General features: G+C 45.8%; 1 protein-coding gene across 1 annotated transcript in view; it reads right to left on the reverse strand.

Annotated features, from left to right (window-relative positions):
• The window catches only part of LOC144943254 (polypeptide N-acetylgalactosaminyltransferase 2-like), a 74575-nt gene that overhangs the window by 27801 nt on the left and 24983 nt on the right, over positions 1 to 21791 (reverse strand). The window contains exons 4-5 of the mRNA XM_078870584.1: positions 4165 to 4263; positions 3055 to 3122 (exon numbers count right to left, since the gene is read on the reverse strand). Coding sequence (XP_078726710.1) covers positions 3055 to 3122; positions 4165 to 4263 — 167 coding nt within the window. The remainder of the gene's footprint in view (positions 1 to 3054; positions 3123 to 4164; positions 4264 to 21791) is intronic.

Raw genomic sequence — 21791 nt, forward strand, 5'->3', positions numbered from 1 at the left:
CATGCTCGGGTATGGGCAGGATCATAAGTCTTATCCAAAGCTGCTCAAACTGCCTACACGACTTAGGTCCTTTATTTGTCATCACGGTATGCACAATACAGTGAAACTACTCTCTTATCTTCATTATTATTCGTGACCTACCAATGTCTGCAGGCAGGATCAATCGATGACAATCCTATTACCTGCAAATATTTAACAGATAAGACACGTTGCACCGTTAATTCCTCCTGTTTGATAAGACTTCTCTTGTCCGTATGCATCTGTGCAGATAGGTGTTTTTTGCGGTTAAGTCATAGTCCCCACATACCGCTCGTATCAATGCGGATAAGAGGAGTGGCGACCTACTACTCTGTAGAGTAACATTGGTATAAAGGCTTGTTACAATATGAACAGCGTATTGAAAACGCGTACTATTTTATGATCTGTTTACAAATCCACACTGAGAAACACGATGATTGACAGAGGGGTGTAAATTATGTTTTCGATAGTGTATTTAAATAGAGGTACTGCAGGTAAGTAGTTTTCAGTTTTAAAGGCATAGTTTAACAAGACAACACTTGCGAAAGCCGGGGGCTTATGGGACCCCAGGGTCCTGCCATAAGGTTAATTTCACCTCCTATAAACGCTATCTTCTTCTCCGTATTTTACGGTAATTATTTGTCTACCCACGACAGCGTAGTTTAGTCTCAATATTCGATTGAGGACGAGTCGGCCTACGGGAGTCCTATGCTGATATACAAATCACCACTGCGATTGCGGTGGCTGGGAATTGAATGCAGGCTCGTAGTGCAGTGTGCTAACTACTGTGCCACCATGCCAAAGACAAAGAACTCCCCTATAGCCTTAAATGACTGTTGGGGAAAGTGCTGTTAGCGAGCACCTATGAAGGCAGGCATGGCACACGAGGGGGTGGGTGGTCAGCACCACGCCTGGCCGCCTTCGTCTCCCCAGTGGCAATACTACACATCGCATCAGTAATCCATTTGAGGCTTAGTCGACCTAGGGGAGGCCCAGGACCGGTTCAGGTATTCATCACCGATGTTGGCCATGAGCGGGAATCGAACTCGGATCACCAAGTTAATAGCGCAGCGCGCTATCCACTACACTACCGCTCCCCACTCCAAAGACATGTGCACACACACAAATAATAGCAGCCATTGACCACTAAGTGGCAGTAAAATCATCATAATGCAAATACTAGGCTTTCTTTCTTCATATGGAGACCGCGTGGCTTGCTGACTGTAGATCATGGGATAAAAAGGCATTATGAGTAGAGAGAGAGTGGGTCACTGATGGGAGGTCACAAGACAGACCAAGCTATTGTGCGTTTGGAAGCCAGGCCGACTGCTTATTATTCTCAATGAGCTAAATAAAGCCCCCCCCCCCCCCCGCTGCCGTGCTACACATGAATGGAGAAAGATGTTCCTCATTGCTTCACGACTGTTGGGTCACGTGCTGTTGGGGGGGGGGGGGTCACCTGACTGAGGACAGCACACAAGGTGACAGCGGAATCACCACTACGCGCACCTGGCCATCTCCCTGTCTCCTTCCGTGCCAACGTTGACAGCACCAAGTGCAGCACGTGTTCATTACAGGCCGAGTTGCGTTTAAGAGAGCCGAGGGTTTCTTGCTAAAGCACGTGACGATTCATAGATTAAGCAATTAAAACTCATTGTCCGGTTCGCGATTCACGCATGCTGTCGTGTGTGTGTGTGTAAGGATGAATCACTTACAATTTACACGGAACATCCGCAATTTGATCATGTAAAGTTTAACACGTAGGCTTTCGCGACCAATATCATCCATAATCGAGGTTTTTGTGACAACCCTTACTAGTTGGCTGTGTCGGGTGGTGGCGGGTTTAAAGACACATTTATATATTTACGCGATCTAACCCAAAAACCTCTATTATGGATAAATAATGTAAATTTAGAGTTCTAGAGCGAATAGGAGTGTACACGTGAGACGAAAGAAACGAGATACGACACGAACGAGGGGGTGAAAACATGAAAGATGATCTCGACTCTGAATCCGAGCCCCCCATGTCATGATAATCCATGGAGCTGGCGGAACTGTTTGTTTATCATGCACCACGTCTTTGTGTTTTGCACACGGCATTAAACCCAGTTAAGTGCAAACAAAACAAAGACACACACACATTCTGCATGCATGCAAACATACATACATACAACAACACATACACACAACACATATACATATACAACACATATACACATACAACACATATACACACCCACACACACCCAGATAATTTTTACATACAATCAACAGACACAATCACAGCATACACACAAAGACAAAGATCCTCCATCTTATAGCCTCAACAGACTTTAGGGGCAAGTGCTATTAGCGAGCACCTATGAAGGACTGTACGGCACATGAGCGGACGGGTGACCAGCACCATGCCCAGCCACCTTTGTCTCCCCAGTGGCGATGTTTACACACTGCACCAGGTACTCATTTGAGGCTGAGTCGACCTAGGGGAGGCGCAGGACCGGTTCAGATAATCGTCACTGATGTTGCCCAGGAGCGGGAATCGAACTCGGGTCCCCGGGTTTGTAGTGCAGTGCGGTTGGCGCGCTACGCTACGAACCCAGCGACATACAAAACAAAGACCTCCAAAAAGCCCACACACAAACTAAAAACACTAAGCACACACACCAACAGATGATAAGCATAAGCATACACACACAATAACCACACAGACAAAACACATTTTTCAAATGCACAACACTAGCATGAAATACACATGCACAAAACACACACACATAGCACAGTCTACACACTACGAAACGACCACACAACGCACACGAAAACACGCAAATACAGACTTGGGACCCAATTCACATGTTTGCAAACGTTCCCCTTTCATCTAAAGCGCGCCAATGATGTCTATCACCGCTAACGATGGCGCAAGCCGCCAAGGAGGACAAGATATTTCTGGGCCACTTTGCCAAGAGTGTCGGGGTGCTTGCAGCTAGGTGAGACAAGGGGAGCAGTGAAACTCGTGCCGGACGGCTGGCTACTACTCACGGTCATCGCTGTAGTCGTCCACAAGGATGATCTCGCGGATGAGGTGTGCGGGACTCTTGTTGAGGACACTGGAGCATCGTGGGGGAAGAGAAGACGGAACCAGGCAAGGGTGAGTCGATTCAACTAAAACTAAACTATTGTTTTATTCTACCAGGTAAGGCCCCGCTGGGCTATGTAAGCTCTTTTTTCAGAAGCGGCCTGGCTGTCAGAAATGATAGCTCAACAAAATGTGGCTTATCATCGTGTGCAGATTTATATTTGCCAATTATTCTGAACGCACATTGATTATATCCATGCAACTACAGGGAGAACTTGAAAACTCCAAATATACAGGCATCAAGGTGGGAATCGAACCGACGACCTCCTGCATACCAGGCGAGATAAGCAGGATGGGAGTTGGGCTGGGATACAGCTCAATACAATGGCCATGATGCAAAACACCGGTGCCAAATACTTTTTGGCTAGTCATTGAACAAAGATGGGCTTCTGCGGACGTCCGGATTGTTCATCCTTCTGATATTAGGAATTCACTTGAGCTATGCACTTGTAAATCTCGATTGAAAACTAATTTCGTTAGAAATTACTTTTTGTGTTAAGTTTGTTGTCATTCCCCCGCACCTCCGATTAGCACGGTTGGCTCCGTACGGTGCGAAAGAAGTTGAACTTACATGCATACATCCAATTGCCAGAGCTGCTGAGCTCCAAATGTGAGGTTTATTTCCTGAAATCACCATTATCCCATAGCCATATGTCATAAGATTACCACCCCTCTGGGGTGGGTAAAAAAAGGTACAAAATCCACTGGAAAATAAACATGATAAGTCTGCGTTTTCAATCAGACTCGTTAACTGCGTCTCTTAATTGTCGGTCATGTGTCGGTCTTATAGGGGAGTTTCAGCCATTGGCACGCTTGAAGATTTTCGTCCACTTACAGTAATCATTGATGGAATAAAAATTGTAAATTTTTTCCATGGCTCATTTCGTAAGTAAATTTCGTAAACACCACAAGCCGAGGAGGTGAGGTCGCTGTGGCGAGCGTGGGCGAGTGAGTCAACGAGCAGGCAGGCGATCGAGCGAGCGAGTGAGCAAGCGGGCGAGTGGTGTCAGTACCTGACGACGGTGCGGAGCAGGGTGGAGCGCGCCTCGTTGTGGAAGGTGATGATGACGCTGGTGGCCGGCAGGCTCGGGCCCCACGTTTGGTACCGACAACTACAGAGAAAACGACGACAACAGACACACACACACACGCAAGCACACGCGGTGATCAGGTGGGACAGGGGGCTCGTTCCGTGTCCCCGTATTGCAGCTGTGTTTGGGGTCATTTCCAAGCGTAATTGTGTCTGTAATTATATCCGCAATTTCAGTTAACAATGCTGCTGTGTTTGTAATTATAAGTGACCCCAGGTCTGGACACCACCACAGAGGTTCTGGGTTTGAATGCAGGTTCCAGCCACTTGTGATTAAACGACATTCTTAAGTGAGGATTTTGATTGCCTCGTAGCAGTTACCTATTGTTGAACAAGATGAAATCCACGATGTTAAATTTGTCTAGGATATTACACATTTTGGTTTCATCAGTGTGTGATGTACACTCTTTGCAGGGCATGTAAATGATGTGACCTGAACGTTGATAAAGTAGCCTCATGAAGTGGCGTCAAAACAAACTCATTCTGTGATAACATCTTCCAGGACCGTTCTCGGACACAGGATGGGTCGCTTCTCACTGTGAGGGCTGCAAATGTAAAAATATTGATCTGGACATGCCACTGATTATTTGGAAACAGCAAACACAACCACGATCTTCCTTGATACGGTGGCAAAATCACTACTGCACTTGTGCCAGACGAGGTGGCTCTTTAAGGCCACAAGAATTGGCGAAGGCTCGGTGGAAGTAGATTCAAGGGACAGACCCATGTATTATGGTTAATGAGCCAGGGTGGCGAGAAGATGGACCACCCACACTTCCCACGACGATTTACGTGTTTAATGTTCTGTACATTGTTTTGAATGGGGCACACACCTCAGATACCCGAGTGTCACACATACGAACACGCGCACGCATGCACGCAAGCAAGCAAGCAAGCACACGCATACACAACAAGACATGACGTGCCACCCCGAAGAGTCAACGCAAACTGACAGGGCAAGTGGTGTTGGAAGTTTGTAATTAATTGGTTATTGTGTACTTAGGTTAAGGCAAAGCACAGCACATGACGACGTGGTGTGGACAGCACCACACCAAGCAACCTTTGTCTTCCCAGTGCTAACAATCAGACCACACACCAGGCACGATCGACGCGAAGGCCCGCTAGAAAAAACACACATCCATTTACAAGGGTGGCAAGATGCTAACTACCACGCCTGGTATACAGTCGGTCGTGGGTTCGATCCAGACCCGGATGACTATATAATTGGAGTTTGTATGTTCACCCAATGGTTGCGTGTATTTTTCTCCGGGTCCTCCGTTCTTCCCCTCCACATTTAGAAACACGCGTGTGCAAGCAGAGGCCATTAACGGTGTTTTTCAAACCACATGCAAATGTTGCCTTCTAACAAACGATGCCAATTATACTGAACCAGTGAGAAGGTTCAATCCAAATAAAACACAAACTCATCCGATTGTGACTCTGAACTGCGTCAGTTCACTCGTTCCTAGCCTATTAAATGCCACAGGCTCTCACCGTAACCTTGGCTCGATGCAAAAAAACGTGTTAACCCTCATCCATTACAACTCTAATACCCGTGCCGTTTTGTGTTCGGCCACTTGAGGTTTTGGGCCATGGGTTTCAGTTGAATTTATTAGGATTTACCCTGTGAGCCATTTGGCTCTTGATTTGGGTTCAACCGTAACAAACAAGAAAATTACAAGATACACCTAAAATTCATTGTACACAAATCTGAACATCACATACGTAAACAATAAAATCCTACAGAAAAAGCACAACTCGTCCATGGGGCCCTGTGCTCAGCAACTGCGTTTAAATAAAAATAAACCCGAGCCAGGGTGGCTCCAGCAGTAAAAAAAAATTATATGTTCTCCTATACGTCAACATCAATAATCAATTACAGATGTTTTTGGCCATCAACTCAGTCCAATAAATCACAATCTGACTCCCCCCCCACCACAGTGGTTCTTCTCATTCATTAGAAACGAGACGTTTCAGCTGAACCATGCCGGTCCGTGGACCGTGGCTAACATGCATGGGATAGGATTTACATGTGAATGAAGAGGACCAGTCTGACAAGGAAATCCGGAACTGGATAAGGTTTGGGGAACATGAATTGGAGTCTATCAGAGTAAAACTAAGAAGCTAGGTGACTCTATCCCCACCCAGGTAAATGCTCTCGGTCAGGTCAGCTTGTAACTTGGCCATGAGTAGGTTGGAAAGGTGGCACAGTGGCCAGCGCATTGCACTCCGAATCAGACGACCCATTCACGGCTAACATCAGTGGCAAGTGACACCTGAACTTCGTCAACCCGCACTGACCATTGTATGGTCAACCCCCCCCCCCATCCATTAGTGAATTTACAAAGGGCTGCGTATCAAAAAAACATTCAAATGTACTATTACTATTTTTATAGATTAAACATAGTGTCAAGTCACGATGCAAAGAAGCATTGTTCCAGGACTTGAACAGTCAATGGAGAATGGTGGCAGATAACACCAAAAAGTTTAATTTTGCCTCTCAGATAACCCTGGATGGACACAGCGCCATGTAACTCCTGTTAGTTCTCTAACATGGGTTACAAGTTTTGTTAATTAAAAAAACAGGGTTTAGCATCACTGCAATTACATTAATATGCGATGGAATGATGCCACAGTGAAATCGCTCTGGTGCGGTAACGGGTGTGCTCAAACACGAGGGACCGAACGATATTCCCCCGTTCCTGATGACGACCGCTTGTGTTGTGATCGAAACATCGTGATGTTCTTTTTATTTTTATTCACTTTATTTCATTTTTATAATTTATTGTTATTCTTTTTTATATCTACATGACTTTACCGAAAGAACCATAGAATATGATATTCCTGGACCCCATCGTCATTATTTTTACCAACACTTATTTTACGCAGGACGGCCTCATCGAGTTATTGTAGGTCGGGCCCTGCCAACGTTTCGCGGCGATTGCTGTGCATATTCCAAATGAGTAATTTGCAGTTATTTTTTTGTAAACTTTGGCAAACATGGACCATGATGCCAGCACACGATGAGCCTACTCTTGTTGTGAATTACGTCATGGGATCTTTAACATCCACTGCGAAGCAGAGGGTACGGGATTTTTTTTTATCGCTAACGCCATCATGACATGATGACAATATCAGAGTGTTAAGCAAGTCGACTTCATGATTACCGACGCTTAAAACTTGTCAGAATCATCTTCTTAGGTTTTTTCGGTAAAGTCACGTAGGTAAAACATCAAAATGAATGAAAATAAAATAAAATCAAAAATCACGACGTTTCGGAGGCAACACAAGTCTCCGTCATCAGGTGGGACCGTCACAGCCAGATTAGCTGCATCAAGTGAGGCAATGATTCAAGATGTAATCCCTTAAAAGCGAGTTGAGGGGGGGAGGAGAGGGAGGGGGGAGCTCATCAGACTATGGTAGCCAATGAATGGAACGTATCGGGAGGGAGGGGGGGCGAGGCCAAAAGGGTGGGCGACGGCGTGCAAGCGATTGTGCGCAAGCGGCTAATTACTGCACACGCCAACACAATGGAGCGATTATGCGCAAGCGGCCAACTGCCGCACACGCCAACACAATGGGCAGAGAGGGGGAGGGAAGCTCTAATACACATGATAGACAAAAGAACGAAAATGCCCATGTTAATACCAATGCTGGCTGAACAATGAAGAGAGTACTGTTAAAAAAATAACTGGGGATGTTAACACTCGGTAAAGTAAAGTAAAATAGTGCCTGTCAGATAAGATGGTCCAAAAAATTGTAATTAAGTCTTTTTTGCGTGGGCATTTTCGTTCTTTTGTCTATCATGTGTATTAGAGCTTCCCTCCCCCTCTCTGCCCATTGTGTTGGCGTGTGCGGCAGTTGGCCGCTTGCGCATAATCGCTCCATTGTGTTGGCGTGTGCAGTAATTAGCCGCTTGCGCACAATCACTTGCACGCCGTCGCCCACCCTTTTGGCCTCGCCCCCCCTCCCTCCCGATACGTTCCATTCATTGGCTACCATAGTCTGATGAGCTCCCCCCTCCCTCTCCTCCCCCCCTCAACTCGCTTTTAAGGGATTACATCTTGAATCATTGCCTCACTTGATGCAGCTAATCTGGCTGTGACGGTCCTACCTGATGACGGAGACTTGTGTTGCCTCCGAAACGTCGTGATTTTTGATTTTATTTTATTTTATTTTCATTCATTTTGATGTTTTTCCTACGTGACTTTACCGAAAAAACCTAAGAAGATTATTCCTTGCAGTCACGAAAGCTTCAAATCTAGAATTGTCAGAATCAGAATCTTTATTTAGACTGCAGGAGGAATTAGCTATGAAGCTCTTTTTCACGGATGTCCAGTCATGGGTGGGTCAGCAAACGTGCGTCGCGCAGCCCAGAATACACAGATCCCAGGAAAACATCGACAACGGATTAATTTTTTGGGTTGCAACTTTATATTGCAACTTTTCTGTGCCATCGTGAATGGCCAGCCACACACTGCACACGTCTCCATGACCCTGCGGGAAGATGCCAAACGTAAAGAATTGCTGCGGATGGTGGTTTTTATGTAGAGAACGGTACAACGAGTGGGCATCAGAGCGTTGCGCTGTGAGCGGCTGTCATTTGACCAGGCAGAACCCACAAAACGCCTACACTGGATTTTAACCCAATCTAAATATCACGGGCATCTGAAACCCAGGATCTTATTGACGCTGCTCAAGTGTTTCCGACACGGCCATCGCAGACTCCGCCCTCGAAGCCAAACCTCCGTGCGTACGTGAGCACTCGATCGGGTTACGCTAAACTAAAGAGCAATACAAACAGATCGAGGGGTGAGATGAGGAGCATCCTGCACAGAAGCCTCTTGCACTTCTTGCGTAATGCAGGACGCTCGTGCGGCGCCGAGTGCAAGCTGTGCCACCACTCCACGCGGGGAGCCGCGTTACGCAACCCCCTCCCCCCTCCTGGGCCACCTGTGGGTCACATCTCACGAGGTGGCAGCTGCTCGCAGCACAGCGCTCCAATGCCCACTCGTCTCTCTGCCACTCGTCTCTCCCCGCCTCTCAGCACTCCGCCTCTCAGCAGCCTCCGCAAGGGACGTAAGCAGGGAGGGGTAAAGGTTAGATGCCATGGTGGCAAAATGTTAACTACCTCACCTGGTATTTAGAGTATTTGGCTGCGACACATTTCCATGTGACAAGCTACTTCGTTTGTGGCTGGGTCACTTCTGAAAAAGATCTATATGGCATAGTTTGAATTACCCTTCACAGGTGATTTTCGGTACTCTGAGTGCTCTGCTGCCCGGTGGGATTAGCGGGACAAGCGCCCCGCTCCCATTTGCGAGCCAATCACAGCTTAGGGATGTGGCAAGGAAAATCTGCCACACAGCACCATGATGTCAAATTGTATTCGGAGTAAAAAAAAAATTCTCACAATTCGTTCGTTCTATATATGTTGAACTTCTTTCGCACCGTACGTAGCCAAACCATACTCATCAGAGGTGCGGGATTAGAATCGCAGTGCTCGCAAAATCACACGGTGCTCGTATAATACGGCCCTCACACAAAGTGAATCTCACAATCGCCGAGTGGGAACAGCAGGCAAGCTGGAAGGCTGCCGGGAGGTGAGCCGGTCCAAACAATTGTTGTGAAGTTCTCTACGTATTAAGAAGTTCAAATCCAATTCAAGAGTCGACGCTTGAATGGGATTTGAACTTGTGACCTTCTGGTTGCGAAGCAGCATCACCCAGAGAGAAAATACAGCTAAGCCGGAATGTCCAGAATGTGTATGTCCCTGTGTTCAAGCCAAAGGGCTAAGTACCTCTGACCTGTCCTGAATTTTAAAAAAATGTATATCTTCTTGTGTCTTTTACAACGTTTCATTCCATTTATGCCATGGGCGTCATGTCTTGAGATGAAGTGGCGATTCATAACTCGAGCAGAGCAGTCCCTGACCCCATGTGAGAAAACAGCCCACAAAAGGAGATACAACACAGGGATACTTTTAAGTTGATTCTTTTATCCGAGTGGCGATGGCTATGCATGTGGACTCTAAATCCAGCAATTTGGAGGCGAGGGTTAGTGGCTCACTACACAAATGTCGTGAACCATCACTCCCATGGGCGACGAGGGGGTGACATACCCTGGCTGGCCAGGAAAAGGAAGTACAGCAAATGGCCTAATTGCCATCTGGATGGGCATAGAGTGTCGCTCCCAATCGCGTGCCTGGGGTTTCTTCAATTTCCTCCAACTTGTATAATGAACACTCATCATTAACATTGTTGCAAACATTAAAAAAAGCTATAAAACCCAGTGTGGCTCTCCTGGATAATTAAGTAAATTACTTGTAAATAAATTATGATAATAATTATCCATGTCAGGGGAGAGAATTTCACACATGCCCTTGCCTACAGAGGAATGTTTACCGCATGGCAGTCAAACCAATATTTTAACTCACGGGGTTCAATTTAGCCAATTTAATATAAAAATCGAATTTAAAGATGGGGTTTTGTGCAACCTTTGGTGAATTGGCCAAGACCATCAACTCGTAAAACCTTGAGAACCCGGTGAAATGACAGGTGACAAAAACACGCGTTAGAACTCGGGGATTCAGTGGTGCCGGCTTAGTGAACCGACCCCTGCTGGGGCTGCAGTCACCTCAAACTGTCCTGAAATAAATCTGTAAAATCGGCAATACCACGGTTTTTTGCCGCGTGTGACAACGGATTTTTTATGCACAAATGACCGCATGGAATATATATATGTGTGTGCGTGCGTGCACTTGAGTCAGTGCTCGCTGTCAGTTGCAATGAAGGGAGAAAGACTGCAAAGGCAATGCCTGGGCCTGACAATACGAATAATTTCTGCCTAAAGGCTCCACCGGAGTAATAACCGTCCCTCAGCAAGCACCCCCGTTATTAAAGTGCTCCATTGCCACAACAAGCATCCATTCTCAATCCACTGCTGAATGATGGCCTCTCTCCACTGTCATTGCCTCAAGCCCTGTTAAGCCACAATCCATCTCACTCCTATATATAAGCCATGTGATCAAAATTCAGCCTCTCATTCCACCACCTCCCCCCCCCCACGGCGTGTACGTGCGTTTCCATGCGCTAGCGGCTAACTTCATTGGTTATCATCTCCCTTACAGAGAGACAGTCTATGTGAGTGCACGCATTTTTTTTTAAGTTCTAACCACAAGCAGCGTTTTTTTTCTACTGGAGGGCAGCGCAGTGCAGCGACAAAGAGTGTCCATTCAAACTCGGCAAAGCGTGCTGGAACTCGTCAAATTTAAATGAAAATCCAAGAAGGCAGTGTGAGGGTTTTGTCATGCAGCCAGTGGTGGTGACAGGGCCGAGACAGTCAAGTTGGCAAACTTGAGAACTGCTGGACATGATGGACATCCGTGAAAAAGAGCTTTATAGCTCATCGGATTCCTCCAGAGTATATACAGATTGTGATTAATAATCGGTGGCTGGAACCCAGAATTGGACCCAGGATCTCAGTGGTGCCGGTTCTGTGTCTATGCCACACCCTTTACCTGCGAGTCCGTGAATGGTCACAAATTGAACTTACCTGGTAAGATAAAAAATGAACCCGTAAAAACAAAGTTTTTCACTATAAATCCTTTATATGCGTGGCGGCTAGAGTCCTCTCGTCCTCTGGCTTGAGATGGCTGCCACCTATGGGTCAGATGATTGCCTGCCACCATTAAGCAATTGGTAATTAAATATAATTTATTTTTTCCTAAAAAGTGTAAAATTTTGGAACAAAAATTTTCACGAAAATAAATTGTCACGCACAACGAGTCTGTGTGCAAAATGTCAAATCGATTGGATCACGGGAAGTGGGTTAAAAAACGACGGAAAGATTTGCACGGTCGTAAGCGCGCAAGCAAGCAAGTGAACTTAATATAAAGAATTTAAAAATAGCTTTGCTTTGTTTGTATATATTTTAAAGTTACGTGTTTACCTTTCCTATACTTTGCACTCCTATTGCGTTTTACGAATGCGTGTTGTTATGACGTTCTGACCCACCCCTGACTGGACATCTGCGAAAGAGAGCTTTATAGCTCATCGGATTCCTCCAGTAATAAATAAAAATTCTGATTCTCTTCACCAACACCCTTGGCCACAAGTCATGATATCTTCCAGCGATGTGTCCTGCACAAGCCCACTTTAAAGAAAGGCTCTGTAACTCAATGGGTAATTAATGTCTTATTCTGAACTTACTTTTATTAACGATTTTAATGATGTCCTGTGTTCCTCTTTTGTCATTTCATATATATTCTGATTCTGTACATATCTCGTGCCAGCCCCCCTTTCCCCTGCAAGGCAGTGACGGAGCTCGTGGTGCCCAGATGATGGGGGTAACCGGAAAGGCGAGCGCTCGATAATCCCCGGCAACTCACATGGGCACGGTTGGGGCTACGTACGCCGCGAAATAAGTTGTTCATCGTACAGCCCGTTCTCCCGTAACGTGTGTTTATTTTTAAGAACGGGAATATCCGAATCGGATATAATGCGCCGAATATATTATGGAAATTTTTTTTTCATAACGCATATGCGAATTGGATACAGCGCCATTGAGTGAACAGAACTACGTCACGCGAGTAGGAATAAGCGGCTGTACGGCTGCCTCGGCGTAGCATCATCGCACAAGGGGGGATGCTGCTGGATGCTTCTAGATGCTACCCACGCGCCTCGGTCTTTGTTCGGTCTGCGTACACCTCTCACGTGCTATCGCGCACTGTGCTTTACCCTATATGATATATTATTTATCATAACACCATTTTTCCATGACGCGGTGTTCTTTAGGAGCGCAACTACTACCGCGCTACAGAACAGACTGTACCGTACGTCCCTCCAACTTCGGTGCAGCTGGTCGCACGTCCCACGGAGGCTCTCTCCGCGAGGCTCGATGATCCCTGCCCTTTTAACTATCCCGAGAACAAGCATAGGTGACAAAAGCCTTTGCTGTTGCAGCACCAACGTTGTTTTTCCGCTCCCTTAACACCGTAAATCTTCCATGAAAAAAAACTGATAGTTCAACTTTAAAGTGCAATTTTATTGAGGGACTGTGTTTTCTTGGTGTGGTCTGGGACTGTTTTTGTTTTTTGTTTTGTTGCCTTGCCCTAGCCTCTAATTGGTGTTGAAAAATCGGCAGGAATTGATGTACTTACACAAAGTGTACTGAAATACTTTATTTTTATTTAGTGACCTGCTTAACTTTCAACTATACTTTGCACTCCCATCAGTTATCGTATTGTTTGCAATTGTAGCTTTCTGACCAGAGCCCCGACTGGACATTTGTAGCTCATCGGATTCTTCCAGTCTAAACAAAGATTCTGATTTACTAGCGTTCCAAAACCCACCTAACCACTGGCGCCTTGCTGATTTCGCATCACGCCCCCTTGACGTATTTCTTGCAGGGGCAGCTGCGGGGCGACCGGATGGGTTAACGCGTGTGTGCGTGCGCGCGTGCTTACGCACACGGGTGAATGAACCGATCGTCACTGGGCACCAAGGGCCACTTAGGGCTTTGTATCGCAGGGAGACATCGATCAGCAGAGGCTCCTAGAGAATGTTTTTTTCCACGGACGGGAAAAAAAACTGAATAACCTCGTCCGTGCTGGCAAACTGTGGCGAGATGTTAACTATCTCACCTGGTATACAGGAGGTCGTGGGTTTGATCCCGACCCTGACGCCTGCTGTATATTGGAGTTTGTGTCTCTCTTCCCGTGGTTGCGTGGATTTTTCTCCGGGTCCTCCGGCTTTTCCCTCTACATTTAGAATCAACTTTCATTTTTAGTATTTGGCGGCGATAAATTTCCACATGAAAAGCCACATAGTTGAGCTATAATGTGTGGCCAGATCGCTTCTGAAAAAGAGCTATATAGCTCAGTGGGCCTTACGAGGTAAAAAAAAATAGTTTAAATATTTTATATTTATTGCATAACTTATACACTTAAATGTATATATAGTTAAGCTGCACCCGGTGCTTCTAAGGTACAGTAAAAACCCTCTCTATCCGCGAGGGTTACGTTCTTGACAACGTTTGCAAATGCATAATTTAGGAATACAGAAACCTTGTTGTTCCAATAGGAAAAATGTGGTTACGTTCCTGGTACGAGTGAACATTGCGGGGGGGGGGGGGGACGTTTTACAATGACGACAATAATTACCTAATAAATAATAAAGGACTACGTGTTTGTTTGTATTACCTTTGATAATGATGATTGGATGACGATGAAGGTGATGGTTATAGTGAGGAATTCAAGAGGATGGCTCACTTGATGACTCCTCATCAAAACCGGGAAGAGCCGGAGAAACATCCACGCGGTCACGGGGAGTACATGCAATGGCAGGACGATAGGCCGAGTCAACCCCGACCACGGATGTTAATCGCACAAATATTTATTTGTCCAGATGATCCCGAGTGATTAATGCCGTACTCTATGAACACCGGGAGGGCCCTGCACAAGGGGGGGGGGGGGGGACCATTTGGAGAATTGCTTTTGTAACGAACATCACGGCTGACAGGTGCGCCACGTACGCAGCCCTGCCGGGGGCGGAGCGTAGCCCGCAAGGTGAGAGCCACTGCGGCGCACGTTTTCATCTAAAAATAACCCCCTCTCTGCTGCAAGAAAGCACGCAGGTTGTGCAAGTGGCTGGGTTGGTGGAGGGGGTGGGATGGGGAGGGGGATGGTAGTGGTGGTGCAGGGAGTTTGGAGTGAGAATGGGACGCACATTAAAGGGAATATATGCAGCAGAGCAGAATATTAAAGAGACACGGGTAGATGACATGGGCACATTGAATGGATTTGTCCTTGGATAAGGGGCATCGGGGGTGTGGTTTCGAAGGCGCTGCGCCAAATATATTTTGGTGGTTTGTGACGGTGGTGTTGTGTGGCTGAATGGTGTGTTAGGAATGTGTAGGATGCTGCGATCTCGTGATGGTAATTACGCACGAACAAATGGTATGCTGAACACACAAGATAGCATTCAAGGCCCCATAATCAAAGGGTTTTGGATCCTGGACACGTTTTGTATTAATCTAAAGCAACAGAGCAATTTATACATCCGCGTGTGCCAGTGTCCAGCTACAAATACACAAACATACATCCATTTATGCATGCGATACTCCTTACACACGTGCATATAGACAAAATCCCCCGTATAGCCTTTAACAGACTGTTTGGGCAAGTGCTGTTAAGCAAGCATATATGGAAGTCAACACGGTACACAAGGGCGTAGGCGATTAACACCACGCCCGGCCGCCTTTGTCTCCCCAGTGGCTTTGTTTACACACTGCACGAGGTACTCACTTAAGGTTGAGTCGACCTCGGGGAGGGCTAGAACTGGTTCAGATATTTATCACCTGTTTTGTCTGTGAGCGAGAATCGAACCCGGGTTGCCGGATTTGCAGCACAGCGCACTAACCACTACACTTCCGCTCCGCACATATACATGTACACACAGTACCGTATAGACAGAAATAACAGATAAGGCATGTGCTGTTAGCGAGCACCTATTAAGCATGGCGTGGCACGCAAGAATATGGAGGCCGGCCACAGCACCACACATGCCCAACCACTACTTTCTTAAGTGTGTCGGCGTTGATAACAGCACATCTGGTACTCATTTGAGGCCGAATCAATCTAGGAGAGGCTCAGATATCAATCTGGTATGGATAGCCATTGCCCCTGGTGTCGATGTGCATCATGGGTGGGGGGGGGGGCGAAGAACGTGGGTTGCTGGGTCATAGTTCAGCACCTCAGATGAGCACGGTTGGCTACATACGGTGCCAATAACCTTCAACATACATCTGTAGTGACTAACTTGGAGACGCTAAGAGTTGAAGGCACTTATTTTATTTAACGAGCACCCTCAGCACAAGACACACCCTACGCTGGTACACACTCTTCTGTCGCTCGCTTATACACAACTCTACGTGGGCTGCTAACCGAGACAGCCAACTACCTTCTCTTAGGTTTTTTCGGTAAAGTCACGTAGGTGAAAATAAAAAATAATAGAAATAATAGAAATAAAATTATTTTTATTTTTACCTACGTGACTTTACCGAGTATGAATCCTTGCAGTCACGAAAGCTTCAAATACAGTCAACTACCGGCTAGCAGCGCAATGTCGAGTGAAGACGACAGCGACAATGGAGACGAGATGACAGCGACGATCTTCAACAGCACGATGGGGATCCAACTCCATACGACAGCCCCGAGCTCTCGCTCAGGGCCCCCTTTTATGCTCCCAGCGTGGCCTCGCTCCGCCCCGGCCACGCCCCCTCTCTAGAACCTACCAGCGGCTTCCCGGGCTTCCCCCACGTGCCCCTTCTGTGACCTTTCCTCCAGATATCCCCTCTGGTGTGTCACGTGGCCTGGTGACGTCAGGGCTGCTGTAAGCCGCAGATCCCCTTCCCCGCCAGCAGCCAGCGCTATGCCACTACATTACTTATTCTATACCACAACACATCCATACAACCAAGAGACTATTTCTTCTCACGTTGTGCGCGCGCACACACACACACACAGTATAACAAAACAAAAATACTTTTGCAAAACGTAAAGTGTAATGAAGGCTGGGAATTTCACAATAGGTTTAAAGCGGATAATTGGTTTTTTTCCCTATTATCTGGCAACAAAACTGACACCTTTCTTACGAGGAGTCATGGTTTAAAGCTGTAATGAGCCAGGCGAAGGTGGCCAAAGTGAAGTTCACAATCACACCTCATCGCGCAAATTGGCGATACATGGCCGGAAATTAGATAAACTAAGATAAGCACGAAGACAGCTCAGAGATAATTAAATTCAAAATGTCTACTCTTAAATCGAAATAACTTTATCAGCGGCATTTGTACGGTAGACAAAGTTCTGATTTACCATGGATGCATATTAAAAGTATGCAGCTTATCTTACTTAAGGATTAAAGTCAAACCGTCATGGCTGCAGCACATTAAAATGCAGACAGACCTCCCCCCCCCATCCATGTCTCTCTTCAGATTGTAATGCTGGGAAAGTTATTATAAATGCTTACGCAAATTTTTTTTGTGACATTTTTTAGGAACGATGTATCATCGCCTGTGTTCATAAATCTTGATGACATTAATTTCACCAACACATGCTTAGGTTTCCTTTTCCTTATTTTGGTATTGATGAGATAGCCACACATCTGCTGTGTTCAGTTCACAAACGATTACCGCCACACTTGCTCGTAACGATAGGAGCTGGTGACTTTTATCCATCGGTGAAATAACATACAGCATTACTTTAATGCAGAATCAGAAAATTTATTTTTGCTGGAGGAATCCCGATGAGCTATAAAGCTCTATTTCACAGATGCCCAGTAGGGGCAGGTCAGAACGTTAAAACATGCATCCAAACGTAATGCATCCCAACGTAATGCATCCCAACATAAAGCATCCCAACATAATGCATCCCAACATAATGCATCCCAACGTGCACTTAGATGGTTAAATAAAGGATTACTATATAAATAATGATTCTGGTGGTTGCATCACGATGATTCCTTACATCGAGAAATTCAGGCCATGAAGAGAAAATGTCATGCATAAATCCCAATGGCTTCCCAAGATGGTTAAAATAAAGGCCACGCATGTCAATTGTGCTCAAACCTCGGATAAAGAACAAATAAATAATACATCAAAATGCGGTAATTATTTTAAAAGACCATTCAAAAGTCATGAATATCAGTGGGCGCCAGATTAAAGGACATGAAAATATAATCAATCTCAATCGGGTTACATACGTTTAACTAGCCAAGAAATTACACAGCATACCCAAATGAGTTGCCAAAGCAAATTAAGGGCCTTCTCTCCCTCTTGTCCTGTGCCGACTGGTAGGGCCTTGGCTCAAACTCCCTCCACCCCCACCCATCCTATCTGATCTTCAGTTTTCCTCTTCTTCATCAGTTCACAGTGTCGCTCCCTTCGTTCGAGTCGTCAGGCAGCATTTTTACTTTTATTTTTCTCCCGCCACTTGAGCGATGGCTCAAATAAAGGGCACGAAGAAGAATGATATCACGGTCCTCTCAGACTGTGAACATTCGCACCTGAAGAAGTCATGAATCTCAAATGGGTTGTAACTTGTTCAGTAAAGCACAGCTCTATCAAGTTCTTTTTGCCTGAGGGGTAGCTCCATGGCTGAAAGATTCATCCACCTCATTGGATCCCACTCCCCTGCCTTCATCACCTTGTAACACCACGTCCACGCTTGGCTTCTCCGGCCATGACTCGTGATGGATGGTCGAGGTGGCCTTCTTTCCCTTTACTTCGTGGGCAGTTTTTTTTCTCTCTCTCCAGATGGTGCCATCCCCCAAGATGCAACTTAATGTCAAAGCCACGGAAATTTGTGCTTTTAATTGGAAACACCAATTCCTCGATCGCGCAAATGTGCTCGTTCGGCGGCGCTCTGGTGGGGGAGCTCCACTTGCAATCAAAGGGTCAGCGGCCCAAATACCACTCAGGGGTAAGACTCAGCCGATCATTTATTAGTGGTAGCTAAAATGAATTGCACCAACAGTTGGTGCCCTGTGGAGAGACATTAAAAACGTGGTATTTTTACTAATGCCCCCACGTCTGTCAATGGACAGGAGCACCGCCAACGCTGCACAAGAAGTGGAACACATGCACACTTGTCCTTTATTAGGCCGGGAAAAGCTCAGCCAAGTAAAATAAGATGCTTTTAGGACAGCAACACTGTAAATGTTTAGCTAATGATTAACAGTATGAGTAGTTTGTTGCGTTTTATACATCCATTAACCTAATAATAAAAACAAGGCAAAATCCTAGCCAATGTAATTACCAATTTTACTGCAAGTATGGGATTATTTGGCACCTCCGCTTAGCACGGTTGGCTACGTACGGTGCAAAAGAAGTTCAACATACATACGAATATTGAAAAATTATAAATGGCTTCCCAATAATGGGAAAGCTTTCCCATTATGACGTCTCGCAGCAAGCAGGGCACCACTCTGTGTGAAAGAATGACCCAGTAAAAATAATGGCGTAGAATTACTTGACACTGGGCGCTAACACATGCCCCTGCAAGGAGCATTCCATCACACGGCAATGAAACTTAAAATTCAGCCCTGAGAACAGGAAGATTTTGCATTAAATGAAAGTAGAGCTAAAGTGAGAAATTGCTGGCTCACACCACTGCTAGTGGGAAGGGCCTCCAAGAAAGAGAGCTCTTGAGGGTAATTTGGTCTTCTCCTCATTGGCCAGACATCTGGGAAGAGGTACTCACACTCTACCCCACCACACGTGACCTGCCAATCGGCTAACTCTGGTGGGGGGGGGGGGGAATTTAATGAATTTGCCCCATTGCTTAAACCGCCGCACCGGGAGATTGATCCGTTGACCTCCGGATTGCATGCTTGCTTCGCTAACCATTGCACCTTGGCAGCGTGCAAACGAGCTAAATGCTGGGTGGCTGGAGCCTGAATTCAAACTCATAATCGCAGTGTTACCAGCTCAGTCCAACCCAAGCCACCTTGGCCACCTCACACAGTATTTTTCTCAGTTTAAACCCAAAATAAAATACGTTGCACTCTGCATGGTCAAATTAATTAACGAGCCCTGCGGATGGCTTGACATTAAATGGTGCCATCATTACTGACGTTAATATTTATTTTTGAATAACAAAAAATACATTACCATTAGATTGAATTTGCTCGGTGGCATTTGCTAACATGCAAGCTGGGAGGGAGGGAGGGTGGGAGAGCTCGGTGGGGTGAGTGTATAGCATCGTGACGTCGATGGGCTCGCAATTTATGAGCTCCACACGATCCAGAGTGGAAAATCACTCCCACTGCTTAGTCTCCGCGAGCGGCTGGCTCGCCAGAGCCTCCCCGAGGTCGACTTGCTCTAACAACATCATTTGACATCTCTCTCCGAACGCTCTCTTGGAGTGTGCCATGCATTTGAATGTTTAATCAAATTCTAGATTTTAAGCTTTCGTGACTGCAAGGATTCATATTCTTAGATTTTTTCGGTAAAGTCACGTAGGTAAAAAAGTTTAATCAAATATCGCTTTGAAAAGAGATGTGATGCCATGGTATGGTGAGTTCAGCATGTGACGTGGACCAACTGGTACCTGCGATACCACCTCCTTGTGGGTGCCATGCAGGTACTCTAACAATCCATAAGAGATTCTTGGGTTGGATCACGTAAATATGTGTCGTTAAACCCGCCACCACCCGACACAGCCAATTAGTAGGGTTTGTCACGTAAACAGAACATGCCAGTTCGTTACTAGCACAGCACACCGCTTGTGTGTTGGAGAGTAACACCACAATATTTACAAACTGAGTACGACGTTTCATTTACAACAAGCATCATCAGGCGACAGCCAGATTTATAGAGAAATCCTGCTGTTTCCTGCTAAATAGAGAGATGATGTGATGTCGTCGTTTGTCAGCCAATCAGGTGCGAAGGCCAGTGGGGGGGGGGGGTAATGTATGCATATAAATTACAATAAATATCCATTACCTGTTGGATTATTCTCGATTCATCCCAAAAACCTCTAAAGGATAATATTGGTCATCAAATCCAACGTGTTAAACCCTCTGACAATGCTTTCGACAAGAGTCTATTCATGCACGGGATATGTTTAGACAATGGAACATTCATTATTTTATTATATGAGGAGGCTCGTTAAAAGACGTTACTCGGCAATTAAGAGGTATCCCACCCTTCAGCGACAGTCAAAATAAACTCCTTAAAAAAAGTTTTTTTTTAAACAACGTTTTTATTACCAACTTCGTTCTAAATCACGGTCGAGTAGTACGTCAATGGCACCTAAGACACGTGGCGCCTGCTTCTTGGTTGAGGCGATTCCAGAGTTTAGGGACCGCGGCGTTTTTGACCTACCCAAATAAATATTTATTGAATAAGCCGTCCATACAAAATTTGTATTGCTTTAAAAGAGCCAATTAATTGATTAATTGATGCCGGCATGCATTGTCACCGGATCTGAGTACGTGTGCAAAATTTGTAATTGATTGGACAACAGGAAGTAGACTAAATTTTGAATATCAGGATTTGACCACGACGATGTCAAGCTAAATAAAACCGTTGAAGAATGACGCTCATACCGCCGACGAGCAGAGCCCCCAGGGGCTTTAACACAGCAAGTTGGGGACAGCGGAAAGTGCAGACGATGCACCTGCCAGCCATCTCAGGCAGTTAACCCACAAGACCTGAAACCCATCTCAAACCTCCTACCAGCGAGCCTTTGACACTTTATGCGGCCTCAAAGTGCACCGTGAGCCTGGCACAAGCGCCGTGGGGATGTCTGCCACTCGGTCATGAATGGCGGTTTCCGTAGTATACGTATGTCTTTGTAGAAAGCTCAATTGGTAAAACAGTAGTGTCTCCAATTTTGAGATAAACGGATCAACTTCTAGTCAGGTTAATCATCACGATAATGGTCATCAGCTTTGTGACCAGCATCATCAATGTACCAAATATGATCAACATCATCACTGAGGTCATATCAGCCACACCATCATCATCAAAATCATCATTATCGTAATT

Source organism: Lampetra fluviatilis, chromosome 30 (assembly GCF_964198595.1).
Source record: "Lampetra fluviatilis chromosome 30, kcLamFluv1.1, whole genome shotgun sequence".
Classification (NCBI taxonomy): Eukaryota; Metazoa; Chordata; class Hyperoartia; order Petromyzontiformes; family Petromyzontidae; genus Lampetra; species Lampetra fluviatilis.